A 22892-nucleotide genomic window follows, 5' to 3' on the forward strand; every position below is an offset into this window, starting at 1 on the left:
CTTTCTTGCAGGAAGAGGGCATGGAGCGCCAGCTGGTGGCCCTCCTGGAGGAGCTGTCGGCTGAGCACTACCTGCCCATCTTTGCGCACCACCGCCTCTCACTGGACCTGCTGAGCCAAATGAGCCCCGGGGACCTGGCCAAGGTAGGCAGCAGCCATCTGCAGGGAGAGGAGGGACATGCAAGGCCGCTGTCCTGACCAGCCGGGGGTTGACCTGCTCCTTGTGTAGTCCTCAGTGAGGCCTGTCCCTACCTAATGGCCCAGGGCCACCTTGCTTCCAGACGGCCAGAACCCCTGCCCTTCTGCCCCAGACGCCTGTGTGTGCCCCACACACTGTCTCACTGTGAAATCCTGGGGAGGCGGGTCCTGCTGACCTGCTCAGACTGGATCTTCAGACTGGAGGGACAAGACAGGCCCTTGGGGATCCAGCCGCTGCCCTGCCTCATAGTGTCACAGACTGTCGTGGCCACAGCACTGCCTGAGCCCCTGTTCCTTTCTGGGCACAAGCTGAGCTCTTTACAGCACATTAATCCACTTATTCTTCAAAACAGAATGATCATCACTGTGCCTACTAACTTTGTAGCACCTGCACGTGCTGGGCACCATTTTAAGCACTTTTTGTATTCAAACTCACTGAATTCTTCCGACAGCCTAGCGGGGTACATATCATTGTCATCTTTCAGATGAGACCCAGTAAGGCAATAACTTAGCCCGGCCGGGCGCAGTGGCTCACGCCTGTAATCCCAGCACTTTGGGAGGCCGAGGCGGGCGGATCACAAGGTCAGGAGATTGAGACCATCCTGGTTAACACGGTGAAACCCCGTCTCTACTAAAAATGCAAAAAATTAGCCGGGTGTGGCAGCAGGTGCCTGTAGTCCCAGCTACTTGGGAGTCTGAGGCAGGAGAATGGCGTGAACCTGGGAGGCGGAGCTTGCAGTGAGCCGAGATCGCGCCACTGCACTCCTGCCTGGGCGAATGAGCGAGACTCCGTCTCAAAAAAATAATAATAATAATAACTTGGCCCAAGGTCACACAGCAGAGTGAGGCCTCTACCCCAGTGTGGCCCCAGAGTTCGTGTTCTTTGCCATGAGACTGCCCTGCGCCTCCCTGGACAGATGTAGACACCAGGGTCCGAAAGGACTGGATGGCACTGAGGGTCACATGCTGTGCCACTCAGGCTCTGGAGGCTGAGGGACTGTGGGGCTCACGTGCTGCTGCTGCCTTGTGTCTTGGCCTCCCAGGCTTCTCTGCTGCCCTACCTGGTGGGGAAGTGGCTGAGGTGTACAGGTGAAGCCTGGCACTGGGAAGCGGTTGCTAAACTGTAGCTGTTGCTAGTGCTGGTTTCCCTTTGGGCTTCAGTTTCCCCCCAACTCCTGTCACACTGATTAGGCTGAGGCCTGGGGAGGTTGCCTCACAGCTATGAAGCCGCACTGCTTCATCCTGACCTTGGGCCCCACCAGGCCCCGGAAGGCTTCCACATTTCCAGCAGAAGGTGCCAGTGGTCCTGTGGGCCTGGGCCTGTGCCAGGTAATTCATGCCATTTAGCAGGCTCCTGCCCAGGCCACAGTCTGCACTTCCTTGAACTGTTACAGGTGGGCGTCTCAGAAGCTGGCCTGCAGCATGAGATCCTCCGGAGAGTCCAGGAACTGCTGGATGCAGCCAGGATCCAGCCAGGTAGCAGCACAGCTCTGGCCTCTTCCGGGCAGGGCTCCCAGCCGTATGTGTGGGCTCTGGTGGGGACAGTCATTTGCTTACATTTCAGGATGAGTCCTGAGGGCTGGTTCTAGCCCCTGCTGGTCGGTAAGGTTCCCTCCCAAGGAGCAGGCTTAGGGATCAGTGAGCCCGTTTTACGGATGGGAAAAACTGGCCACCAAATTGGGAGAACAGGAGACCTCCACATAGCAGTGGAGGGGCCCTCCCAGCTCCCTGTCCCATAGCCTTCCCTCAGTTCACCCTACAGATGCTGGGATCCACACACTGAGGGACTTTGGACTAGAGGGAGAAATAGCCCGTCCCCAGGGCCTGTGGATGTGGAGAGATGTCCACAACAGGCTGTGAAGGGGCGAAAGCAGGTCGTGAGGGCCATGGGGAGAACGAGCAGGTGTGGAGTCTGGGGTCTGCCATGTGCTGAGCACGACCCGGGGGCCCGGCACCTGCCCACTGCTGTGCATGAACTGCGTTGCGGAGCCTCCGGATCAACCCCGCGAGGAGGCACTGTTGTGGTCCTCATTTTCAACATGAGGAAACTGAAGTGGAGAGAGGTTAGCATGTCCCCTGTCAGGTCCCACTGCTGGCAAATGGTGGAACCACTGGGCTTGACTGCCTCCCTGGGGAAGAGGTGAGGGGCCAGAGCAGGGGTGAAGGAGAGGGCAGGCTTGTGCTGCTGGGCTGGGCGAGGCTCTGGGCAGGGCATTTTTAACCAGAGCCAAGGAAGAGGCAAAGGAGCTGAGGCGAAGGTGGAGTTCTGGACTGGACCTCAGTGGGGAGGCCCCGGGGCTCCACGGGGCTGGGCTGACTGCAGCCCCAGGATAGCTTCAGGTACCAGTTTTGCAGCCACTTTTACTCCAAGGACATTGACTCCACCCCCAAAAAGTCATTAAACTTCTTATGTGCAGAATAGACCCTTTCTGGATGTTCCTGACCCTCCAGCTCTCAGACTGGAGATCAGAAGAGTTTTCCATCAGGAGTTGGGGTCACCCCTGGCAGACAAGCCTCATGTGAGCAGGAGTCACAAACAGGTGCCCTGCACCCTGAGTAGGGTGCAGTGCCTCTGAGCCTAGCGGTCCTCAGGACCGGCTGCTTCTCACTGTTTGAGTCATCCCTGGAGCACACAAGCAGGTTCTTCCTCTCTATAGCAGATCGGCCATGAGGATCTGTGGCCACATGCAGAGAGTGGATGCCTGGGCTGCTCAGGGCTTCCTGCTTGTGCCCATTGGGGAAGGGGCCATGGTGGGATCCGTCCCGAGTTCCAGAAGGCAAGGGAAGCCCTCAATTTCCTAACAATTCTCTTATTACTCCCAGAAATCGGTACACTTTATATCAAATATAGAGGCTGGGGCCGGGTGCAGTGGCTCACACCTGTAATCCCAGCACTTTGGGAGGCCAAGGCGAGTGGATCACCTGAGGTCAGGAGTTTGAGACCAGACTGGCCAACATGGTGAAACCCCATCTCTACTAAAAATACAAAAAGTAACCGCGTGTGGTGACGCACACCTGTAGTCCCAGCGCTCGGGAGGCTGAGGCAGGAGAATTGCTTGAACCCAGGATGCAGAAGTTACAGTGAGCCAAGATAGCACCATTGCACTCCAGCCTGGGTGACAAAGTGAAACTCTGTCTCAAAAAACAAAAAAGAAAAAGATAAAAACAAATATAGAGGCTGGACGCAGTGGCTCAGGGCTGTAATCCCAGCACTTTGGGAGGCCTGCGCGGGAGGATCACTCAAGCCCAGGAGTTTGAGACCAGCCTGGGCAACATAGAGAGAAACCGCTTCTCTACAAAAAATAAAATTAGTTGGGCGCGGTGGTGCACACCTTAGTTCCAGCTACTTGGGGAGCAAAGGTGGGAGGATCGCTTGAGCTTGGAGGTCGAGGCTGCAGTGAGCCATGATTGTGCCCCTGCACTCCAGCCTGGGAAAGAGTGAGACCATCTCAAAAACAAAACAAAACAAAAAAATCAAAAAATTAGCAAGGCGCCATCCCAGCTACTCCGGAGGCTGAGGTGGGAGGATTGCTTGAGCCTGGGAGGTTGAGGCTGCAGTGAGCTGTGATCATAACACTACACTCCAGCCTGGGCGACAGAGCAAGACCGTGTCTGGAAAAAAAAAAAACTATACACACACACACACACACACATATAGATATGAGAGCTCCCTCAAAATGGTAGCTTGGGGGCCGAGCGCGGTGGCTCATGCCTGTAATCCCAGCACTTTGGGAGGCCGAGGCGGGCGGATCACAAGGTCAGGAGATCAAGACCATCCTGGCTAACGCAGTGAAACCCCATCTCTACTAAAAATGCAAAAAATTCGCCGGGCGAGGTGGCGGGCGCCTGTAGTCCCAGCTACTTGGGAGGCTGAGGCGGGAGAATGGCGTGAACCCGGGAGACAGAGCTTGCAGTGAGCTGAGATCGTGCCACTGCACTCCAGCCTGGGCGACTAAGTGAGACTCCGTCTCAAAAAACAAAACAAAAAAAAATTGGTGGCTTGGGGGTAACACTGATACCCTTAAGGGTCTAGTGTTGTAACAGCCTTTTAAAAATCTTTAGTTTTGGCCGAGCATGGTGGCTCACGCCTGTAATCCCAACACTTTGGGAGACTGAGGCAGGCGGATCACGAGGTCAGGAGACGGAGACCATCCTGGCCAACATGGTGAAACCCCATCTCTACTAAAAATACAAAAATTAGCTGGGCACGGTGGCGCATGCCTGTAGTCCCAGACACGCAAGAGGCTGAGGCAGGAGAATTGCTTGAACCTAGGAGGCGGAGGTTGCAGTGAGCCGAGATTGCGCCACTGCACTCCAGCCTGGCGAGAGTGAGACTCCATCTCAAAAAAAAAAAAAAAAATCTTTACTGTTTTTCCTGCTATAAAAAGTAATTCTTGTAATTCAAGCCATAGAATAAATAAAGTGACCCGTGATCAGGAAGGGAACCAGGGATAGAATCAAAGAAGTGGGTGGCTCACATTGCATGATAGAAAAAGAGACTTAGCGGCATGGTGCGGTGGCTCACGCCTGTAATCCCAGCACTTTGGGAGGCCGAGGCAGGCAGATCACCTGAAGTCAAAAGTTTGAGACCAGCCTAGCCAACATGGTGAAACCCCGTCTCTACTAAAAATACAAAAATTAGCCTGTCATGATGGCAGGCACTTGTAATCCCAGCTACTCGGGAGGCTGAGGCAGGAGAATTGCTTGAACCTGGGAGGCAGAGGTAGCAGTGAGCCGAGATCGTGCCACTGCACTCCAGCCTGGGCGACAGAGCGAGACTCTGTCTCAAAAAAAAAAAAAAAGACTTAGCATTTTCTTTTTTTTTTTTTTTGTTTTTTTGAGACGGAGTCTCGCCTGTAGCCCAGGCTGGAGTGCAGTGGCCGGATCTCAGCTCACTGCAAGCTCCGCCTCCCGGGTTCACGCCATTCTCCTGCCTCAGCCTCCCGAGTAGCTGGGACTACAGGCGCCCGCCACCTCGCCCGGCTATTTTTTGTATTTCTTAGTAGAGACGGGGTTTCACCGTGTTAGCCAGGATGGTCTCGATCTCCTGACCTCGTGATCCGCCCATCTCGGCCTCCCAAAGTGCTGGGATTACAGGCTTGAGCCACCGCGCCCGGCCAAGACTTAGCATTTTCTAAGGGCTGCTTCTGATGTCCTAGCAGGGGATGCTGGCTCCAGGGCAGAGCAGCCAGCATGCTGGGGACTCTGGGGCTGGGGGCAAGGGAGCAGTGTTGAGGGGCCTTTCATTCTGCTCCCCTGGGTCACCTGATGGGCAGCAGCCCATCCTGTCTCCTGGGCAACCAGGTGAGAAGCCAAGAGCTGGCCCTTCACTGAGAGCTCCTGCCCCAGATGGCTGCGTGGCCCTGGCTGAGTGACTCCCCGCCTCTGAGCCTCAAATGTCTCATCTCTGAAAGTGTCGAGCCCTACTTGCAGGGTGGCTCTGAAGGGTCCCGGAGACATTAGAGATCAGAGGACCCACTTACCAGGCGCTGCAGCCATCCCTGCAGAGAGAGACTTCAGTCCCATTCTGCAGATGGGAGATGAGGCTCCGAGAAGAGAAGAAGAGAGCGTGTTGGCAAGGAGAGCACTTCGCTCAGATCTGAGAGCAGAGGCTCCCCCACCCTCCAGCTCACTCACTATGGGGACAGGCAGGCCCACGATGAGCCCCTAGGGGTTGGGGTCAGCGGAGATGACCGTGGCTCAGTCTGTCCATCTGTTCCCCACAGAGCTGAAACCACCAACAGGTGAGGTCCTCACCCCTACAGCCCCCCAGGAGCCTCCTGAGTCTGTGAGGCCATCCGCTCCCCCTGCAGAGCTGGAGGTGCAGGCCTCAGAGTGTGTCGTGTGCCTGGAACAGGAGGTAAGTCTGGGACCCTCCCCACCCGCCTGCCCTGCCTGTGGCCACCCTCCTCAAATTCTCCAGGTATAGGGTTGTCTCTGAACGTGTTTTCTCCAGTTATCTAAGTAGACTGTGCTCATCCAGAAAGAATGCAGGAAATAAAAATGACCCCGATCCCATGACCCAAATATGAGCTGCACTCACATCATTTTCCAGATCTTTTTTCTTTTTGTTCCTACTTAATAAACAGGAAAAAAATTTCCCAAATCATGAAATATCAACAACATGATTTACCCTGCAGAAGCTTTAGAAAATCATCTTTTGGCCAGGCACAGTGGCTCACGCCTGTAATCCCAGCACTTCGGGAGGCCAAGGCGGGTGGATCACCTGAGGTTAGTTCGAGGCCAGCCTGGCCAACATGGTAAAACCCCATCTCTACTAAAAATACAAAAATCAGCCAGGCGTGGTGGCGCACACCTGTAATCCCAGCTACTTGGGAGGCTGAGGCAGGAGAATCGCTTGAACCTGGGAGGCAGAGATTGCAGTGAGCCAAGATCCCACCACTGCACTCCAGCCTGGCAGACAGATCGAGACTCCATCTCAAAAAAAAAAAAAAATCATCTTTTAAAAATTCATTAACACTTATTGTAAAAATTACACAGAGCGGTGAATGAAATACAAATCCTTCTTTGCCTCCACTGAGGGATCCTACTTAGAAAAGCAGCCGTGTTTGCAGTTTGATGATTCCAGGGTCTCCAGTTGACCCAGCTCATGCCGTGATATGGATGGACCTGTTGGTTCCAAATATAATCCCTGTTCTGTGGCCCTTGGCATTACAGACAGCTTTGAGCAGAGCTTGGATCAGTTCCTGAAAGCAGGAGATGCTGAGGCAAAGTGTGGTCCTGAGTCAGTGGCTGCTGCTCCGGGTTGGGATCGTTTGTAGACTGAGGAGTTCAGGGCCTGGGCAAGTGCATCAACAAGGAAGAAGCCTGAACACCCTGCGTGCCCTCCTGCAGGGGCCGGCTGAACAGGCCTCCATCCCCTGTCCAGAGGGCAGGAATGTAATCCCCAGTTTTATTTAAGAAAGAAACAGTTGGGGCATTTATATGGGTATTTATATTTTTTTTTTACAAACTGTAGAGAAATAGACAGCAAACTGCTAACAGAAGGACTAGGTTACCCCTTTCGGCCGTGCCTGTTCTGTTTCTGTGGCGTTCAAATGCCCAAAGGCCCCACTATCAGGTGTTTATGGTAAAGATGCTAAAGAATAACGAAGGGGGCCGGCACAGTGGCTCACGCCTGTAATTCCAGCACTTTGGGAGACCCAGGCGGGCAGATCACTTGGGGTCAGGAGTTCGAGACCAGCCTCACCAACATGGTGAAGCCCCGTCTCTACTAAAAATACAAAAAATTTAGCCAGGTGTTGTCGTGCACACCTATAGTCCCAGCTACTTGGGAGGCTGAGGCAGGAGAATCACTTAAACCTGGGAGGCCAAGGTTGCAGTGAGCTGAGATCACACCACTGCACTCCAGCCCGGGCAACAGAGTGAGACTCTGTCTCAAAAAAAAAAAAAAGGGCCCGGGGCCTGGGACTCCTGGAACCCAGCAGGGCCTGCCACATACTCCCGCTCTCCCTCCCCAGGCCCAGATGATCTTCCTCAACTGTGGCCACGTCTGCTGCTGCCAGCAGTGCTGCCAGCCACTGCGCACCTGCCCGCTGTGCCGCCAGGACATCGTCCAGCGCCTCCGGATCTACCACAGCAGCTGAGTCCTGCCCACCCACCTGGGCCTGGTCCTGGCCCTGCTTCGGCCATTGTGAGCCCAGGCTCCTGCTCAGCCTTGTGCCAGCCAGACACGTATGAGGCCCCCCCTGCTCTGGGCCCCTTCCCCACCGCCCAGGAGCCCCCACCCTGAGCTCCAAGCATGTCTAGGCCAGGCAGAGGCGCTCCGAATCCATGACACCACTGGTCTAAATGGTCCCGGGGGCTGGGGCTGGAGAGGCCGCTGCACCACCTCCCGAGCCTGGGAGCCAGCGCCCCAGCCTAATCACGGATCCGCTGTCTCCCAGCTGTCTTGACTGAAGGTCACCACCCCTGCAGGAGCTTGGTCCTCATCTGGGGACCATGCACAGTCCTGTCCCACTCTGCATGTGGGAAGGGAGCAGGAGGGCCTGGCTAGGTGAGCGGAGGCCGACCTGGGAAGGCGTGCGGTGCAGGCCTGTACTCACAGTGGCACCAGCACCCCTGGGCCTCCCTCTCTGCTGCTCCCCAGCACCCTGGGGCCCTCCTGCTCTCCACATCTGTCCCTCCTTACCCCATGTAGCTCAGTCTGAAGCAGGAGTGTCAATAAACCTGTCTTCAGCGTGCTTCTGGCCTGAGTCATCGCTGGGTCCTCATGGGAGCCCAGGGAGGGGAGGGGACGAGGTCTGGGGATGGGGCTAGGGCAGAGGGCAGCTCTTCTCGGGGAAGGAGGGAGGAGCGCGCCGCACCTCAGTCCACCTCAGTCCAAAGGAGAGGCCAGGTAGGGCCATCTTGAATGTCGCGTTATCCCAGCGCCCCCTTCACAGGTGGAGAGACCGGGGCCCAGAGGCAGCCAGGGCCCGTGATGGCTGCGGCCTGTGCCTCCACGAGCAGAGGAGCCCTGTGTGTTCCGTTCATTATCCCAGTGAGGCAGCTGAGGCTAATTAGGGGTAAATGCCCAGGGCCTTGCAACTGGAACATGGTGATGCGGGGTTTGAGGCCCAGAAGCATCCTCACCCTCAAACCCGTGCAGTTGTGCAGGTTTGGTCACTGCAAATTCTAGGAGCCATATACACTTGCACTCGCTGCAGGGGTGCACGTTGATTACACGTTTTCTGGCAGATGGTGTTGAGCCAGGTGCAGCCTCTTCCTCGGGCTTGTGGCAGGCCTGCTCGGAGCACCTGGGCTCTGCCTCCAGCTTACTCAGTGGTCCTAGCCAGTGTTTGGGCCCCAGTTGCCCTCAGCTGCCCTATGCATTCAACACAGGACGTGATGCGGCCCTGACCGGCTGGTGGCCTCCAGGGGGCGCTGAGTGCTTGCTCCAAGTACAGTGCCCGCAGGAGCAGGCAGGAGAGTTCAGGTCCTGGGGTGGCAGAAAAATCCCTACGCCTGGGCCTGCTTCCCTCTCACTGAGATCATCAGTCCTGTGCACTGAATGGGGCGGGCGGACACCCTTTGTCGTCTGAGTCGTTTCCTGGGCAGGTGCTGGGTGGCCTTTTCCCACCCACAGTTCCCCCTCCTCCCAGCACCCTCCTGGGCTCAACTTGGCCAAGAGGGGAGAGACTGAGACAGGCGGGGCTACCTCCTGGAGCAGAGTGCTTTGCAGATCTCCTTACACTCACCAGGGCCCAGGGAGGCCTCATGGAGGAGCTCGAGGCTCAGTGACCTGCCACAGACAACAGCAAGGGACAGCCGCATCCCTGGTCTCGGGCCATGCAGTCCTGTGTTTTGCACCTCAGCCCTTGTTGACCAAGGAAGGCCCAGGCCCAAGCCCTAGGCCACCACGGACAGGCTGGCACCAGAGAAGCCAACATCCCCAAGGTGACTGGCTGCCACCCCACCCAGTAGGACATGTTCCTACCCACAGGTGGGGCAACCCACCCCCAACAGCTGCGGGGGCTTGAGGGGTGTTCCTGTGCCACATAAGCTCGGCCCAGGTTCCCCACCTTCCTAGGCCTCAGTTTACACATTGGTGAAATGGTGGTGACGACAGTGTCCACTTTCTAGAGCTCTCTCGAGGCTCCTTATCCCGCACACAAAGCGCTTGGCCCACAGTGAGCGCTTGGTAAACAGTAGTGTGTGACTGGGAGCATTGAAGGAGCCGGCATCATTGTTTGGATCCAGCCCAAGCCTGGGCCCACCTTGCTGTGGGCACCCCAGGGCCCTGAATGGCCTTGAAGCTGCTGCCTGCTGCCGTCCCTCTTGGCCTCACCATCGCCCAAGGCTGCCCGAGGGGCACCTGGCACAGGTCTGGCTGAGGAAGCTGCCTGAGCTGCCACCAGAAAGCAAGTCACCTTGCACAAGTCCCTTCTCGCTGATCCTGTTTCCTCCTCTGTAAAATGGAATAAGAACTCAGATCATGGACATAGAGGCACGCAGTCAAGTGAGAAGCCCAGAAAGCCGAGCCATATGGGGGCCTAGACACAGTCCCCAGCCCAGGCCTCCCTGTCTCCTACCCCCACAGCACCACTCAAGGCAACTGGCTTTAAATAAAGCGTTTATTGATTAGTAGAAGCATGAACAGTGTGCATAATATTTTCAATACAATATCAGGGAGGGATGACGGGAACCCCTCAAAAGGCACTAGGGGCGCAGATCTTCGGTACAAGAGGGAAGAGATGCGCCAGAGACCAGGGCTGGGGGGCTGGGGGTCCCTGAGTGCCAGGCACCACCACACGTCCTATGGGTCAAGGCCCCTCCTCTGGGGAGCAGGTCTAGGGCACGGAGGATGCAGGGCTGGGACGGGACCCCACCTCGGGGACCCTGAAGGAGTCCATTTCTGCCCTGCCCCCAGCAAAGCAGCTGTGGGGGAGGTCTGGGGGTCCTGGGGTGGGGAATGCCAGGCCTGGGCCCATCCTGGCTTGACCCTTGTCCCAGGAACAAGAAGCTGAGTAGGGACGACAGCCAGGCCCAGAGTGACTCACAAGGACATCCAAAGAGGGGACTGGATTTTCAGGGGGAGGTGACTTGGTGACTGAGAGGAAGCACAGGTCAAACCCTAGCCTGACCCCAGACCCTCAGGGAGGGCCCCCCAACCCTGTACCCCTTAGGATCCCCGTCCGGCTCCCCAGACAACCACTGAGGACCTCAGGGTGGCCCACAGAAGACAGAACCCAGCTCCACTACACCCCTCGCTCCCGCTCTAAGCACCAGAGGGACGGGGACCAGAGGGAGACCAGGTGGGCGGGAGGAGGCAGGCTGGGGCCAGGAGAAGGGGATACACAGGACCCTAAAACCTCAGGCTCCCCATAACCCTCACTCAGCCATCTCACTCACTCACTCCCTCCCAGCATCCCCCGGGATGGGGATCCCCTCCTTCACTCAGGACACTTCCCCTCTGCAGACCTGCACGTTCTGAGCCTCTCTCATTTCACCCCAGGCCCACCCACCCCAGGAGGCACCCCCTAAATCCCATCCCTCCCCGCAGCACCCCCAGCCTGGCTCCAGCCTGAAGACTGCCTCCTTCCCCTTCTCTCCAGAGCAGTGGGGAAAGCGAGGCTGGGTCCACCCCTAACTGCCGAAGGAGCAGGGCCGGGGGCCGCTGTGCTCCCTCTCCTGTCCTGGCCCAGCCAGGCCCTGGGTGAGTGGGCGGGAACCCACTGGTCTCACAGCAGCTTTCACCTGCCTCTCTCCAGGAAGGATGGCAGCACCCATGAGGGGACGGAGGCCACAGAAGAAGGACAGGAAGGGAGGGGCTCTCCAGCCCCCCAGCAGTTCCCGCCCTTGGCACAAGCAGGAAAACCCCAAAACCAGCCCCTGCATCTGAGATCATCCCACAGAAGAGAAAACAGGGAGCAAGAAAGTGTTGACTGAACCCAATAAAGTGACTCAGGTGGGCCCGCTCCCTGGTGGTGCCACACAGCCCTGCCCCGCCTCCACCCACAAGGCACAACACAGACCAGGGTACCCTCCTCAGAGCCAAGCCTGCCTGGGCCCAGATGGGAGCGGCCCGTGCCGTGTGCAGCAGCCAGGGACCCACTGGCCTAGAACTCAGTCTGCACCCCTGCGCTGTCCTCGGTGGTGGTGTGGAGGGCGGGGTGGCTGCTAGGGCTGGACACCTGCTCTCCAGTCTCCTGGTCGCTGGGCTTGGGGGGTCCAAGGTCCACAGCCTTTCCAGGCAGGAGATGCTGGAGGGGTGAGGCAGGCGGCGAGGAGGCCTCGGGGGCGGCCTCGGGCTGGGGGGTCTCCCCGGCGGGTGCCCCGTTGGGTAGGGGGCTGGCTGGCGGGGGACTCTCAGCCCGCAGACCTTGGGCCAGCAGGCCTTGGATCTCAGTGACACTGTCCGGGGACGCAGGTGATGGTGACTCAGGGCTAGCCTCAAAGGGCAGCCCCGCCTCCTCATCCTGGACCACAGAGACCACCTGCTTGGCGCGCCGTCGCTTTTCCGAGAGGGTGGCTGCCTCCGGGGTGCTGGGGCTGGGGCTGCCGCCCCCACCGCTGTTGCTGTACTCCTCGCCCCAGTCGATGGGGGCGCCCTCGGCCAGCAGGTGCAGGTTGGGGTCGCTGTTGTGCATGACCATACTGTCCCGGTACAGGTTGTGCTTCCTCTGCACCGCGGCCTCCTTCACAGCTGCAGGGCCACAGGCGAAGGGTCAGGACACAGCACTGATCCCACAGCCACCCCCGTGCTGGACTCTGCTCAAAGGAGACCCGTCTCATCCCACCATGGGGGTCTGTGATTGGGATGTGACTTATTCCAGGCCTCATTGCTAAAAGCAGCAAGGCTGTGATGCTAACTCCAGACCCAGACCACATGCCATGTAATCACTCATCCCAGCCTCCCAGCAAAGCCAAGGACACGAGAAGAAACTAAAGCACAGAGATGCAAGGCTGTCCGCTCCTGGGGCCACACAGCCAACGGTGGGCTTCACCCAGCCCCTACGTGCAAGTCTGGCCTTTTCTTTGTGCCTTAGCTGACCCCCTCAGCTGCCACCACCCCTCAGCTGCCACCACCTCTCAGCTGCCCCCCCAGCATCCTCCTGGCAACAGTCCCCACCCCGGGACGGCACCCACCCTGCAGGATGTCCTTCATGACGGTCTGCAGCACCACCTCCTCGTACGTGTTTTCCACCAGGATGAACTTGGCAAAGTCCTCGAAGATCAGCTCCTGGAACCGGGGCAGCTCCTGCCCAGGTGGGGTGGCAGAGATGAGAGGTCAGGGCCAAGGGTAGAGGAGGTCTGTGGGCTCCACCCCCGACTTAGGGCCCAAACGGCTGGAGCAGGTGGGGACCGCTCACCGACTTGCAGGTAGGGGCCAGCTTCTTGAGCAGGAAAGGGATGCTGACCTGCAGCAGCGCCTCCCGGAAGAACCTCTTCCGCACAGAGCTGCTGTCGTAGTCGTATTTCTGCAGGGAACGAGGGGGTCAGGGGCCTGCAGGTCAGTGGGCTCCACTGGCCCTGAGGGTAGGACGAGGCCAGTGGTCTGACCCAAGCCTCCGAGTCCTCCTCCGCACAAGAGGACCATGGCGCCTCCTTGCAGGGACAGCAATCCTGGTGGCGGCCGGGGATGGGGCTTGGGGCTCGGCCTCACCTAGGACGGTCCGGGGCAGGGCGTGGGGCCGCTCACCTTCAGCACCCGCTCCAGGACCCGCTGGATGGACTTGCACAGCTCCTCCTTGGTGGGCCCCTTCCCCAGCTCCTGGTGCAGGAGAGTCTCGAACGTATACACAGCATTGTCCATTTGCTGCGGGGCACACCGCGGACACGTGAAGCCCCCAGAGTGACCACAGCCCCTTCCTGAGGCCTCATCCTCAGCCAGCCCCCCACCCCGAGGCCTGCCAGGGAGGCATGGCGAGCAGTCTGTGCCCACTCACTCATTCTCCCACTCACAGCGCTGCACACTCAGGCCAGTCCCTGCCTCAAGGCAACAGGAAACATGGGAAGGGGCCTGGGGGAGCAAGGAGAGCTCCCTGGAGGAAGGGGTCTCTAAGCTGAGACCTGGGAAGTGAGTCAGAATTAGCCAGGTGGGCAGAGGCACAGATGTTCCAAGCAGAGGAGGAAAGAGTGTGCCAGGCAAGCGTGGCTACGGCGTGACAGGGGACAGAGCAGAGGGGACCCCTCCTGGGCAAGGGGGCCTGTGGAAGGCGGTGGGCAGGGTGTGGAGTGGGGGTCATAGCCTCGGGTCTACCTCCCGCATGTGGATCTGGGCTCGCTGCTTGAACACGGACGTGCTGGACACATCAAATCGCTGCTGCAGCCCGTCCAGCCGCAGCGACTCCATCTTCTCATAGCAGCTCTGCATCTTCAGGGGGTGGTATGCCAGCCGGGACAGCTTTTCCATGTACTGCAGGGGGCGGGCCACGGGGGCTGAGCGGGGCCACTCTGTGGCCAGGCAGCCCCCCGGACACACACTTTGCCTGGGTCCTCAAAGTCCAGACCCTGGGGCTGGCGCCTGCTACCAGGGATGGCCACCTGGTGGTGATGGCCACAAAGGTAAACCCAGGAGCGCCCAGGACAGAAGCATGAGGCTCTGAAGGCATGGAGGGCACGGTCCAGCGGCACAGCACTGTGGAGAGGCAGCCTAGGTGCTGGGAGAAGGCTCTCATCCCTTGTGAGGGGCTGGGTGACCTTGGGCAAGTCATTTACCCTCTCTGAGCCTCAGTTTCCTCAGCTTCAAAGTTGGGAGAGAGCTTTCATGTTCTCCAACGTCCTCTCCAGGTCTCAGATTCTGGGATTATTATGGTCTGTGGACTCCCCATTTCAGAGTGTAAAGGAGGAAACTAACATACAGGATAAATTCGATCTGACAACTACGTGGGCTCCAGGCAGCCACCCCAAGATGGAGACTGTGGAAGGACCTCCACCCCGACAGCCAGATAACTGAAGTAAGAGCAAAGGCTGTCTCCATGTGGACGGCGTGTGACTTGTGAATTCTGCCTCATTGATCTCATCGTTCACCCAAAGCCCGTCCATCCCTCTCCCCTTCTCTCCTTCCCTCCTTGTTTCCTCCTTCCCTCTCTTCTCTGTTAAATTCTTTTCTATTTTAGCACCACTCTTGGTTTCTAAAGGCTGATGGCCAGGAGCTAATGTTCCCTCTTTCCTCTAACTGCAGGCCCCATGAGGACTCCAACAGCTCTGGCCTCACGCACGGCCTTGGTCCCTAGTCCCCAGCAGCCCCTCCCCGTCTACAGCCACGGCTTTGGAGGGGAACGGCTGCCCCGAGTCACACAGCCAGGGTCCTCTGGGACAGACCAGACCTACTCTCAGGAGACCCCCTCCCAGGGCCGGTGCCGGCCTCACCTCGCCCAGCTTGTCAATGCCGCCCTCGTTGATGACGTTCAGGTTCATGTCCGTGACCTCCTTGAAGAAGACGTCCCGCACCTCGGTGAAGCCCTGGCTGGTGGGCACCATCAGGGCCTCCAGGATGGACGGGATGTAGGGCTGGACGTGATTTCGCACGCACACCTCTGCCTTGGGGAGGATGAAGGCTGTGCCCCGAGGGAGCCGGGTCAGCAGGGGCTCCCCAAGGAGCACCTCTCAGTCATCCCAGAGCCCAGGTGCTGGAGGCTACTGTATTACTATTATTATTATTATTATTTTTTGAGATGGAGTCTTGCTCTGTCACCCAGGCTGGAGTGCAGTGGCGCAGTCTCAGCTCACTGCAACCTCCACCTCCCGGGTTCAAGCGATTCTCCTGCCTCAGCCTCCTGAGTAGCTGGGACTACAGGCGCCCACCACCACGCCCAGCTAATTTTTTTATTTTTAGTAGAGATGGGGTTTCACCATGTTGGTCAGGCTGGTCTCGAACTCCTCACCTCGTGATCCACCCGCCTCAGCCTCCCAAAGTGCTGGGATTACAGGCGTGAGCCACCATGCCCAGCCTGTTATTATTTTATTTGAGACAGGGTCTTACTCTGTTGCCCAGGCTGGAGTGCAGTGGAATAATCAAAGCTCACTGCAGCCTCAAACTCCTGGGCTCAAGCAATCCTCCCACTTCAGCCTCCTAATAGTATTATCATTTTTATTTCAACTTTTATTTTAGATGCAAGGAGTACATTGCAGGTTTGTTCCATGGGTATGTTGTATGACACTGAGGTTTTGGGCAGGATTGATCTCATCACCCAAACAGTGAGCACAGTGCCCAAAAAGTAATTTTTCAGCCCTCTCCCAACTCTCTCTTCCCATCAATACTATTACTATTATTAATTTTTGAGACAGAGTCTCATGCTGTCGCCCAGTGTGGAGTGCAATGGCACGATCTCAGCTCACTGCAACCATTGCCTCCCAGGTTCAAGTGATTCTTATGCCTCAGCCTCCCAAGTAGCTGGGACTACAGGTGCACCCCACCATGCCCAGCGAATTTTTTGTATTTTTAGTAGTGTCAGGGTTTTACCATATTGGCCAGGCTGGTCTCAAACTCCCAACCTCGGGTAACCCGCCCACCTTAGCCTCCCAAAGTGCTAGGATTACAGGCGTAAGCCACTGCACTTGGCCCCCATCAGTACTTTTAGTACTAGTAGTAGTAGTAGTAGTAGTATTTTAAGAGGCAGGGTCTCACTATATTATCCAGGCTGGTCTCAAACTCCTGGGCTCAAGTGATCCTCCTGCCTTGGCCTCCCAAGTGCTGGGATTACAGGCATGAGCCCCTGCACCTGGCCAATATAATTTTTTTTTTTTTTTTTTTGAGACGGAGTCTCGCTCTGTCGCCCAGGCTGGAGTGCACTGACGCAATCTCGGCTCACTGCAAGCTCCGCCTCCCAGGTTCATGCCATTCTCCTGCCTCAGCCTCCCGAGTAGCTGGGATTACAGGCGCCCGCCACCACACCCGGCTAATTTTTTGTATTTTTAGTAGAGACGGGGTTTCACTGTTGTTAGCCAGAATGGTCTGATCTCCTGACTTCATGATCCGCCTGCCTTGGCCTCCCAAAGTGCTCGGATTACAGGTGTGAGCCAGTATTATTTTTGAAGAAAACCACTGGGGGTAATATTAGCAAGCTGAATGATTCCAGAGAAATAGTGGATAAAGATGGGAATCCATGCAGGAAAAATGACAAGGTGTTCTGAGATTGGACCCTGATCTTTCTGAAACCATTATGGCAACAAACTAAGAAAACTGCCATCTGACAAGAGATTAATCATCAGAATGCATAAGGAGCTCAAACAAGTCTATAGGAAAAAAATCCTAGTAATCCAATTAAAATGGGCAAAAGCTTTGAATACACATTTCCCCAAAGAAGACATATAAATGGCAAACAGGCATATGAAAAGGTGCTCAACACAAAACAGGCATATGAAAAGGTGCTCAACACAAAACAGGCGTATGAAAAGGTACTTGACATCACTGATCAGAGAAATGCAAATCAAAACTACAATGAGATGCCACATCACCCCAGTTAAAATGGCTTTATCCAAAAGACAAGCAATAACAAATGCTGATGAGGATGTGGAGAAAAGGGAACCACACCACAAGCTGTTGGTGGTGTGAAAGGAAAATATCTTAGGCCTCCAGAATTACGAAGTCAAGCTGGGAATTGCTTAGAGCAAACCCGCCTCCTGTTCTATTCAAAGTCACCCCCCTCCGCTCACTGAGATAAATGCATATCTGCTTCCCTCCTTTGGAGAGGCTAATCATCAACTCAAAAGAATGCAACTATTTGTCTCTTTTCTTCCTATGACCTGGAAGCCCATGCCTGCATTGAATTGTCCTGCTTTTCCTTCAAGTTGTCCCACCTTTCCAGACCAAACCAATGTTCATTTTACTTTTTTTTTTTTTTTTTTTTTTTTGAGACAGGGTGTCACTCTGTTGACCAGGCTGGAGTGTAGTGGCTCGATCTCGGCTCACCGCAGCCTCTGCCTCCTGGGTTCAAGCGATTCTCATGCCTCAGCCTCCTCGAGTAGCTGGGATTACAGGCATGCACCACCACATCCAGCTAAGCTTTGTATTTTTAGTAGAGATGGGTTTCACTATGTTGGTCAGGCTGGTCTCGAACTCCTGACCTCAAGTGATCCACCCACCTCGGCCTCCCAAAGTGCTGGGATTACAGCGTGAGCCAAGCGTCCGGCCCATTTTACATATATTGATTGATGTCTCAGGTCTCCCTAAAATGCATAAAACCAAGCTCCGCTCTGACCACCCTGGGCACATGTCATCAGGACCTCCCGAGTGCCTGTCCCCAACGTGGCAAAATCAACTTTCTAATTTAATTGAGACCTGTCTCAAATGTTCGGGGTTCACAGTGGGAATGTAAATTAGTACAACCACTGTGGAGAACAGTTTGGAGGTTCCTCAAAAAACTAATAGAGCTACCATATGATCCAGCAATCCTCCTGCTGGGTATATACCCAGAGAAAGGAAATCGGCCCATCACAGAGATATCTGCACTCCCGTGTTTGTTGTGGCTCTGTTCACAATAACCAAGATTTGGAAGCAACCTAAGTGTCCATGACAGATGAATGCACAAAGAAAATGCGGTACATGCCGGGCGCGGTGGCTCAAGCCTGTAATCCCAGCACTTCGGGAGGCCGAGACGGGCGGATCACGAGGTCAGGAGATCGAGACCATCCTGGCTAACACGGTGAAACCCCGTCTCTACTAAAAAATACAAAAAACTAGCCGGGCGAGGAGGCGGGCGCCTGTCGTTCCAGCTACTTGGGAGGCTGAGGCAGGAGCATGGCGGGAACCCGGGAGGCAGAGCTTGCAGTGAGCTGAGATCCGGCCACGGCACTCCAGCCTGGGCAACAGAGCGAGACTCCGCCTCAAAAAAAAAAAAGATCCAAGAACCCTCTCTCGGGGTCTGGATCGGGACCCCTTTCTGGTTACAGAATGAATAAGCCCTAGTGTTTGATAGCACAACAGGGTGACTATAATCAATAATAATTTAATTGTACACTTAAACATAACCAAAAGAGGCTGCACAGGTGCGATGGCTCATACCTGTAATCCCAGCACTTTGGGAGGCCGAGGAGGGAAGATCACCTGAGGTCAGGAGTTTGAGACCAGCCTGGCCAACATGTTGAAATTCCATCTCTACTAAAAATACAAAAATTAGCTGGGTGTGGTGGCGTGAGCCTGTAATCCCAGCTACTCGGGAGGCTGAGGCAGAGGAATCGCTTGAGCCTGGGATGCGGGGGTGGCAGTGAGCCGGGATCACACCACTGCACTCCAGCCTGGGCAACAAGAGTGAGACTCAGTGTCAAAAAAAACCCACTAAACTAAATGAATATACTTGGATTGTTTGTAACACAAAGGATAAATGCTTGAGGGGATGGATACTCCATTCTCCAGGATGCGATTAGTACACATTGCATGCCTGATCAAAACATCTCATGTACCCCATAAATATGCACACCTATTGTGTACTCACAAAAATTAAACATGAAAATAAATAAGAAAACTGCCAGCCCAGAGGTGTCAGCAGTGTTCCGCTAAGCTAGAAATAGACAAAAAACGCCTTTGGGGTGGGTCTTGCTTCTTCGTTTGAACAAAGAACAACAGCAACGAAAACTACACTAGTAGATTTAATGAGCCTCTGCTTTTACAAACACGGGGCGATCCTCTCTGGAACGGTGTGGCTGGCTCTGCATAATTATGTAAAAGGCTTCTTCCTTGTGGGTGGGGACCATCTCCAGAACATTCTGACCACAGCATTTTCACCCCCATCCCAGCCCAGCTAATGTTCTTTGTTCCACACAAGAAATGTCAAGTCTCAGTATCCTATCCAGCTCTCAACCAATACTCAGGGTCTGGGTAGTAAACAAGAACCCACAGGAGGCCGGGTGCAGCCGCTCCTGCCTGTAATCCCAGTGCTGCGGGAGGCTGAGGCAGGAGGATTGTCTGAGGCCAGGAGTTCGAGACCAGCCTGGGCAACACAGTAAGACCCCCGCACCCCGCCTTCTCTCTCTCTCTTTAAAAAATTTAAAAAAGAGACAGAGTTTTGCCCACCCAAGACCCTTCTCTACAAACAATTTAAAAATTAGCCAGGCGTGGTGGCATGCACCTGTAGTCCCAGCTACGCAGGAGGTTGAGGTGGGAAGATTACTTGAGCTCAGGAGGTCGAGGCTACAGTGAACCATGATTGCACCACTGCTCTCCACCTGGAAGACAGAGCAAGACTGTGTCTCTTAAAAAACAGGCCGGGCCTAGTGGCTCACACCTGTAATCCCAGCACTTTGGGAGGCCAAGGCAGGTGGATCACCTGAGGTTAGGAGTTCGAGACCAGCCTGGCCAACATGGCAAAACCCTGTCTCTAATAAAAATACAAAAATTAGCCGGGCGTAGTGGTGGGTGCCTGTAATCCCAGTTACTTGCAGGGCTGAGGCAGGAGAACTGCTTGAACCGGGGAAACGAGGTTGCAGTGAGCCGAGATTGTGCCCCTGTGCTCTAGCCTGGGCAACAGAGCAAGACTGCATGTCAAAATGATAATAATAACAATGATAAAAAGGGCTGGGCACAGTCACTCACACCTGTAATCCTAGCACTTTGGGAGGCCAAGGCGGGATTGCTTGAGCTCAGGAGTTTGATACCAGCCTGGGCAACATGGCAAAACCCTGTCTCTACAAAAAATACAAAAATGTGCTGGGCGTGGCGGCATGTGCCTGTAAGTCCCAGCTACTTGGGGGGCTAAAGTGGGAGGATGGTTTAAGCCCGGGAGGTAGAGACTGCAGTGAGCTGAGGTCATGCCATTGCACCGCAGCCTGGGCGACAGAGTGAGACGCTGTCTCAAATAAAATAAAATAAAACAAATTAAATTAAATTAAATTAAATTAAAAGAATGCCTCATGGGGAAATGACAGTTGCTAAAACTGCGCTCTGCAGATGTGCTATGGGGACTGCGCCGGTGAAAGGATCCCATCTAGCTGGGAAGAGAAAGGAGGACAGGCCGGGTGCGGTGGCTCACGCCTGTAATCCCAGCACTTTGGGAGGCCAAGGCGGGCAGATTACGAGGTCAGGAGTTCGAGATCAGCCTGGCCAACATGGTGAAACCCCATCACTACTAAAAGTACAAAAATTAGCCAGACATGGTGGCATGCGTGTGCCTGTAATCCCAGCTACTCAGGAGGCTGAGGCAGGAGAATTGCTTGAACCCAGGAGGCGGAGGTTGTGGTGAGTGGAGATCGCGCCACTGCACTCCAGCCTGGGTGACACAGAATAAACCGACCCAGGAAAGCTACACTTGCTGAAAGTAAATGTCCTTTAAAATGACACATGGTAAATCTGTGATGAGTCAGAGATGAAAAGAAGGCTTGAACCTCCTGAACAAAAATTTTTCTCTTCAAGATCTGGGTTTATAGAAATCATAGCCACAGAACAACGTACAGGGACTAGAGTACCACCGTGCAGATTTGACTCCAATTCTTACAAATGATCACTAAGCAAGTCACTGCTGTGAAATTTACATGGGTCACGAAATAAAAAGAAAGTCCACCTTGGGCCCTGGAGGGCCCGTCGGGCATGGGGGTGGCCGCCTACCTCGGATCTTGCTGGCAAGGTGCTCCTTGGAGGTGATGATTTGGTCCATGTCGGTTCGGATGACAGCCTGCATGGCCGGCCGCATCTGCTGCACCTTGGACAGCACCTCCTCGAAGCGCGCCTTGGCCTGCTCGTACACCATGCGGTACACGGCGTCCGAGATCTGTGGGCAGAGCAGCTGCATTGGCACCAGGGCTGAGGGCACCACGCCAGCTGCCGGTGCCGTCCCCGCTCCAGGGCCCCAGGCCTACCCACCTGGATCCATTGCCGCTGCCGCTCCTGCGGTTTCCCCTTCAGCCGCGGGCTGAGCTCTGCCTTCAAATCAGGGCCCAGCTCCTCCATCACCAGGTTGCTCAGGATCTAGGTTGAGGAGGCACAAGCCAGGCCAGGGGCTGGAGAGCGCTCAGCTGACCTGTTTCTCTCCGCATTCCCACACGCCGGGCCGCTCCAGCCCCTACCTCCTCCGCGACTGGCCCATTGCTTCACCGTCCCCACTGCCCTCTCTCCTGAGCTTCATCGCCACAGGTCCCAACCGATCTGCCTGGGCATCCTGTAGGATCCTCAGACTCAGGGGCCAGCCCCAGGGCCTGTGCACAGGCTGCCTTCCCTACCTGGATTCCCACACTCTTTCCCTGCTTTGCCTGCACGTGGAAGTGCACATCTATTTGCCAAATGTCTGTTTCTCCTGCTAGACAGAGAGCTCCCTGAGGGCCAGGGATGTGTCCACATTGTTCCCAGCTGCACCCCAGCGCCCCGTCCAGGCGCTCAGATGCCCAGGAAGTGATGAATAAAACAGTGAGTATCTCCACCAGCACCGGCCCCTGCACTTGTCCAAACCTGAGCATGTCATCTCCTTCCAAACCAGCAGCGCCCCAGAGCCTCATCTCCCTACTCAGCCCCGTGGCCCCCCCCTGCTGGGTCCTCGGGTGACTTCTGAGGTTTCCCCACCAGCCCGTCTGGCCTCACCTGCACCTCGTTCCCACACAGCATCTCCCAGGTGCCGTACAGCTCCTTGCACTGTCGGTACATGCGGATGGCATCTGTGAATGCGGGGCCCTCCACCTTGGAGTCCTCGGGGATTCCTGCCCAGGAGACAGAGCGGGAGAGGAGGTCAGCAGATGGCCCAGTGGCCTCTACCAAGACCAACTGACAACTGACCAGAACCCCCCCCCACCTCCCCACACACACAGCATGCACCTCAGGAGGGGCAGCTGGGACCCCCACTTCCCTCGTCATCAGAGCAGTCGTGGTTGTATCTGACAGACAAGAGCAGTCATGACCCACCACCAACAGCGATGAGACAGCGCCCCGTGCCTCTTTAGCTCCTGAAATCCTCCCAACCACCCCAAGACCTGGGCACTATCATTCGCCTTATTGCTTTACAGATGAAGAGACAACTGGTTGGAGGCCAGGCCACGGGCCCAGGCTCACAGGGAAGGAAGTGGCAGAGCCAGGACTAGAAGCTCCCGTCCCATGAGCAGCCACCCAGAATGGCCCTAGAGGCACCCAGAGACCCTTGTTCTAGCCCCGGTTCCTCCCTGACTGCTGGATCAGGGCCCTTCGAACTTTGCCTGGAACAGGCTAGGCTGTAGATATTCTCAGCCCTGCAGGCCATAAAACCCCTCCCGCAACGCTCGCCTCTACAGTCACAGCACAAAAACAGCCACGGACCATCCAGAAACAAACGAGCGAGCCTCTGTTCCAGTAAA

General features: G+C 55.9%; 2 protein-coding genes across 8 annotated transcripts in view; one reads left to right on the plus strand and one right to left on the minus strand.

Moving 5' to 3' along the window:
* The window catches only part of LRSAM1 (leucine rich repeat and sterile alpha motif containing 1), a 54193-nt gene extending 45792 nt beyond the window's left edge, over nt 1-8401 (plus strand). For all 7 annotated transcript variants that reach the window (XM_009189134.2, XM_009189135.2, XM_003911921.3 and 4 more), the window contains 4 exons: nt 12-143; nt 1592-1673; nt 5924-6057; nt 7679-8401. In XM_009189134.2, the coding sequence (XP_009187398.2) occupies nt 12-143; nt 1592-1673; nt 5924-6057; nt 7679-7804 (474 nt within the window). In that variant the 3' untranslated portion in view covers nt 7805-8401. The remainder of the gene's footprint in view (nt 1-11; nt 144-1591; nt 1674-5923; nt 6058-7678) is intronic.
* A 1854-nt stretch (nt 8402-10255) lies between these two features.
* NIBAN2 (niban apoptosis regulator 2) overlaps nt 10256-22892 on the minus strand; it is a 63531-nt gene continuing 50894 nt past the window's right edge. The window contains exons 6-14 of the mRNA XM_003911920.4: nt 22150-22265; nt 21439-21543; nt 21184-21346; nt 15015-15202; nt 13903-14058; nt 13342-13458; nt 13013-13120; nt 12789-12900; nt 10256-12345 (exon numbers count right to left, since the gene is read on the minus strand). Coding sequence (XP_003911969.1) covers nt 11759-12345; nt 12789-12900; nt 13013-13120; nt 13342-13458; nt 13903-14058; nt 15015-15202; nt 21184-21346; nt 21439-21543; nt 22150-22265 — 1652 coding nt within the window. The 3' untranslated portion in view covers nt 10256-11758. The remainder of the gene's footprint in view (nt 12346-12788; nt 12901-13012; nt 13121-13341; nt 13459-13902; nt 14059-15014; nt 15203-21183; nt 21347-21438; nt 21544-22149; nt 22266-22892) is intronic.

This window comes from Papio anubis, chromosome 13 (assembly GCF_008728515.1).
Source record: "Papio anubis isolate 15944 chromosome 13, Panubis1.0, whole genome shotgun sequence".
Taxonomy (NCBI): Eukaryota; Metazoa; Chordata; class Mammalia; order Primates; family Cercopithecidae; genus Papio; species Papio anubis.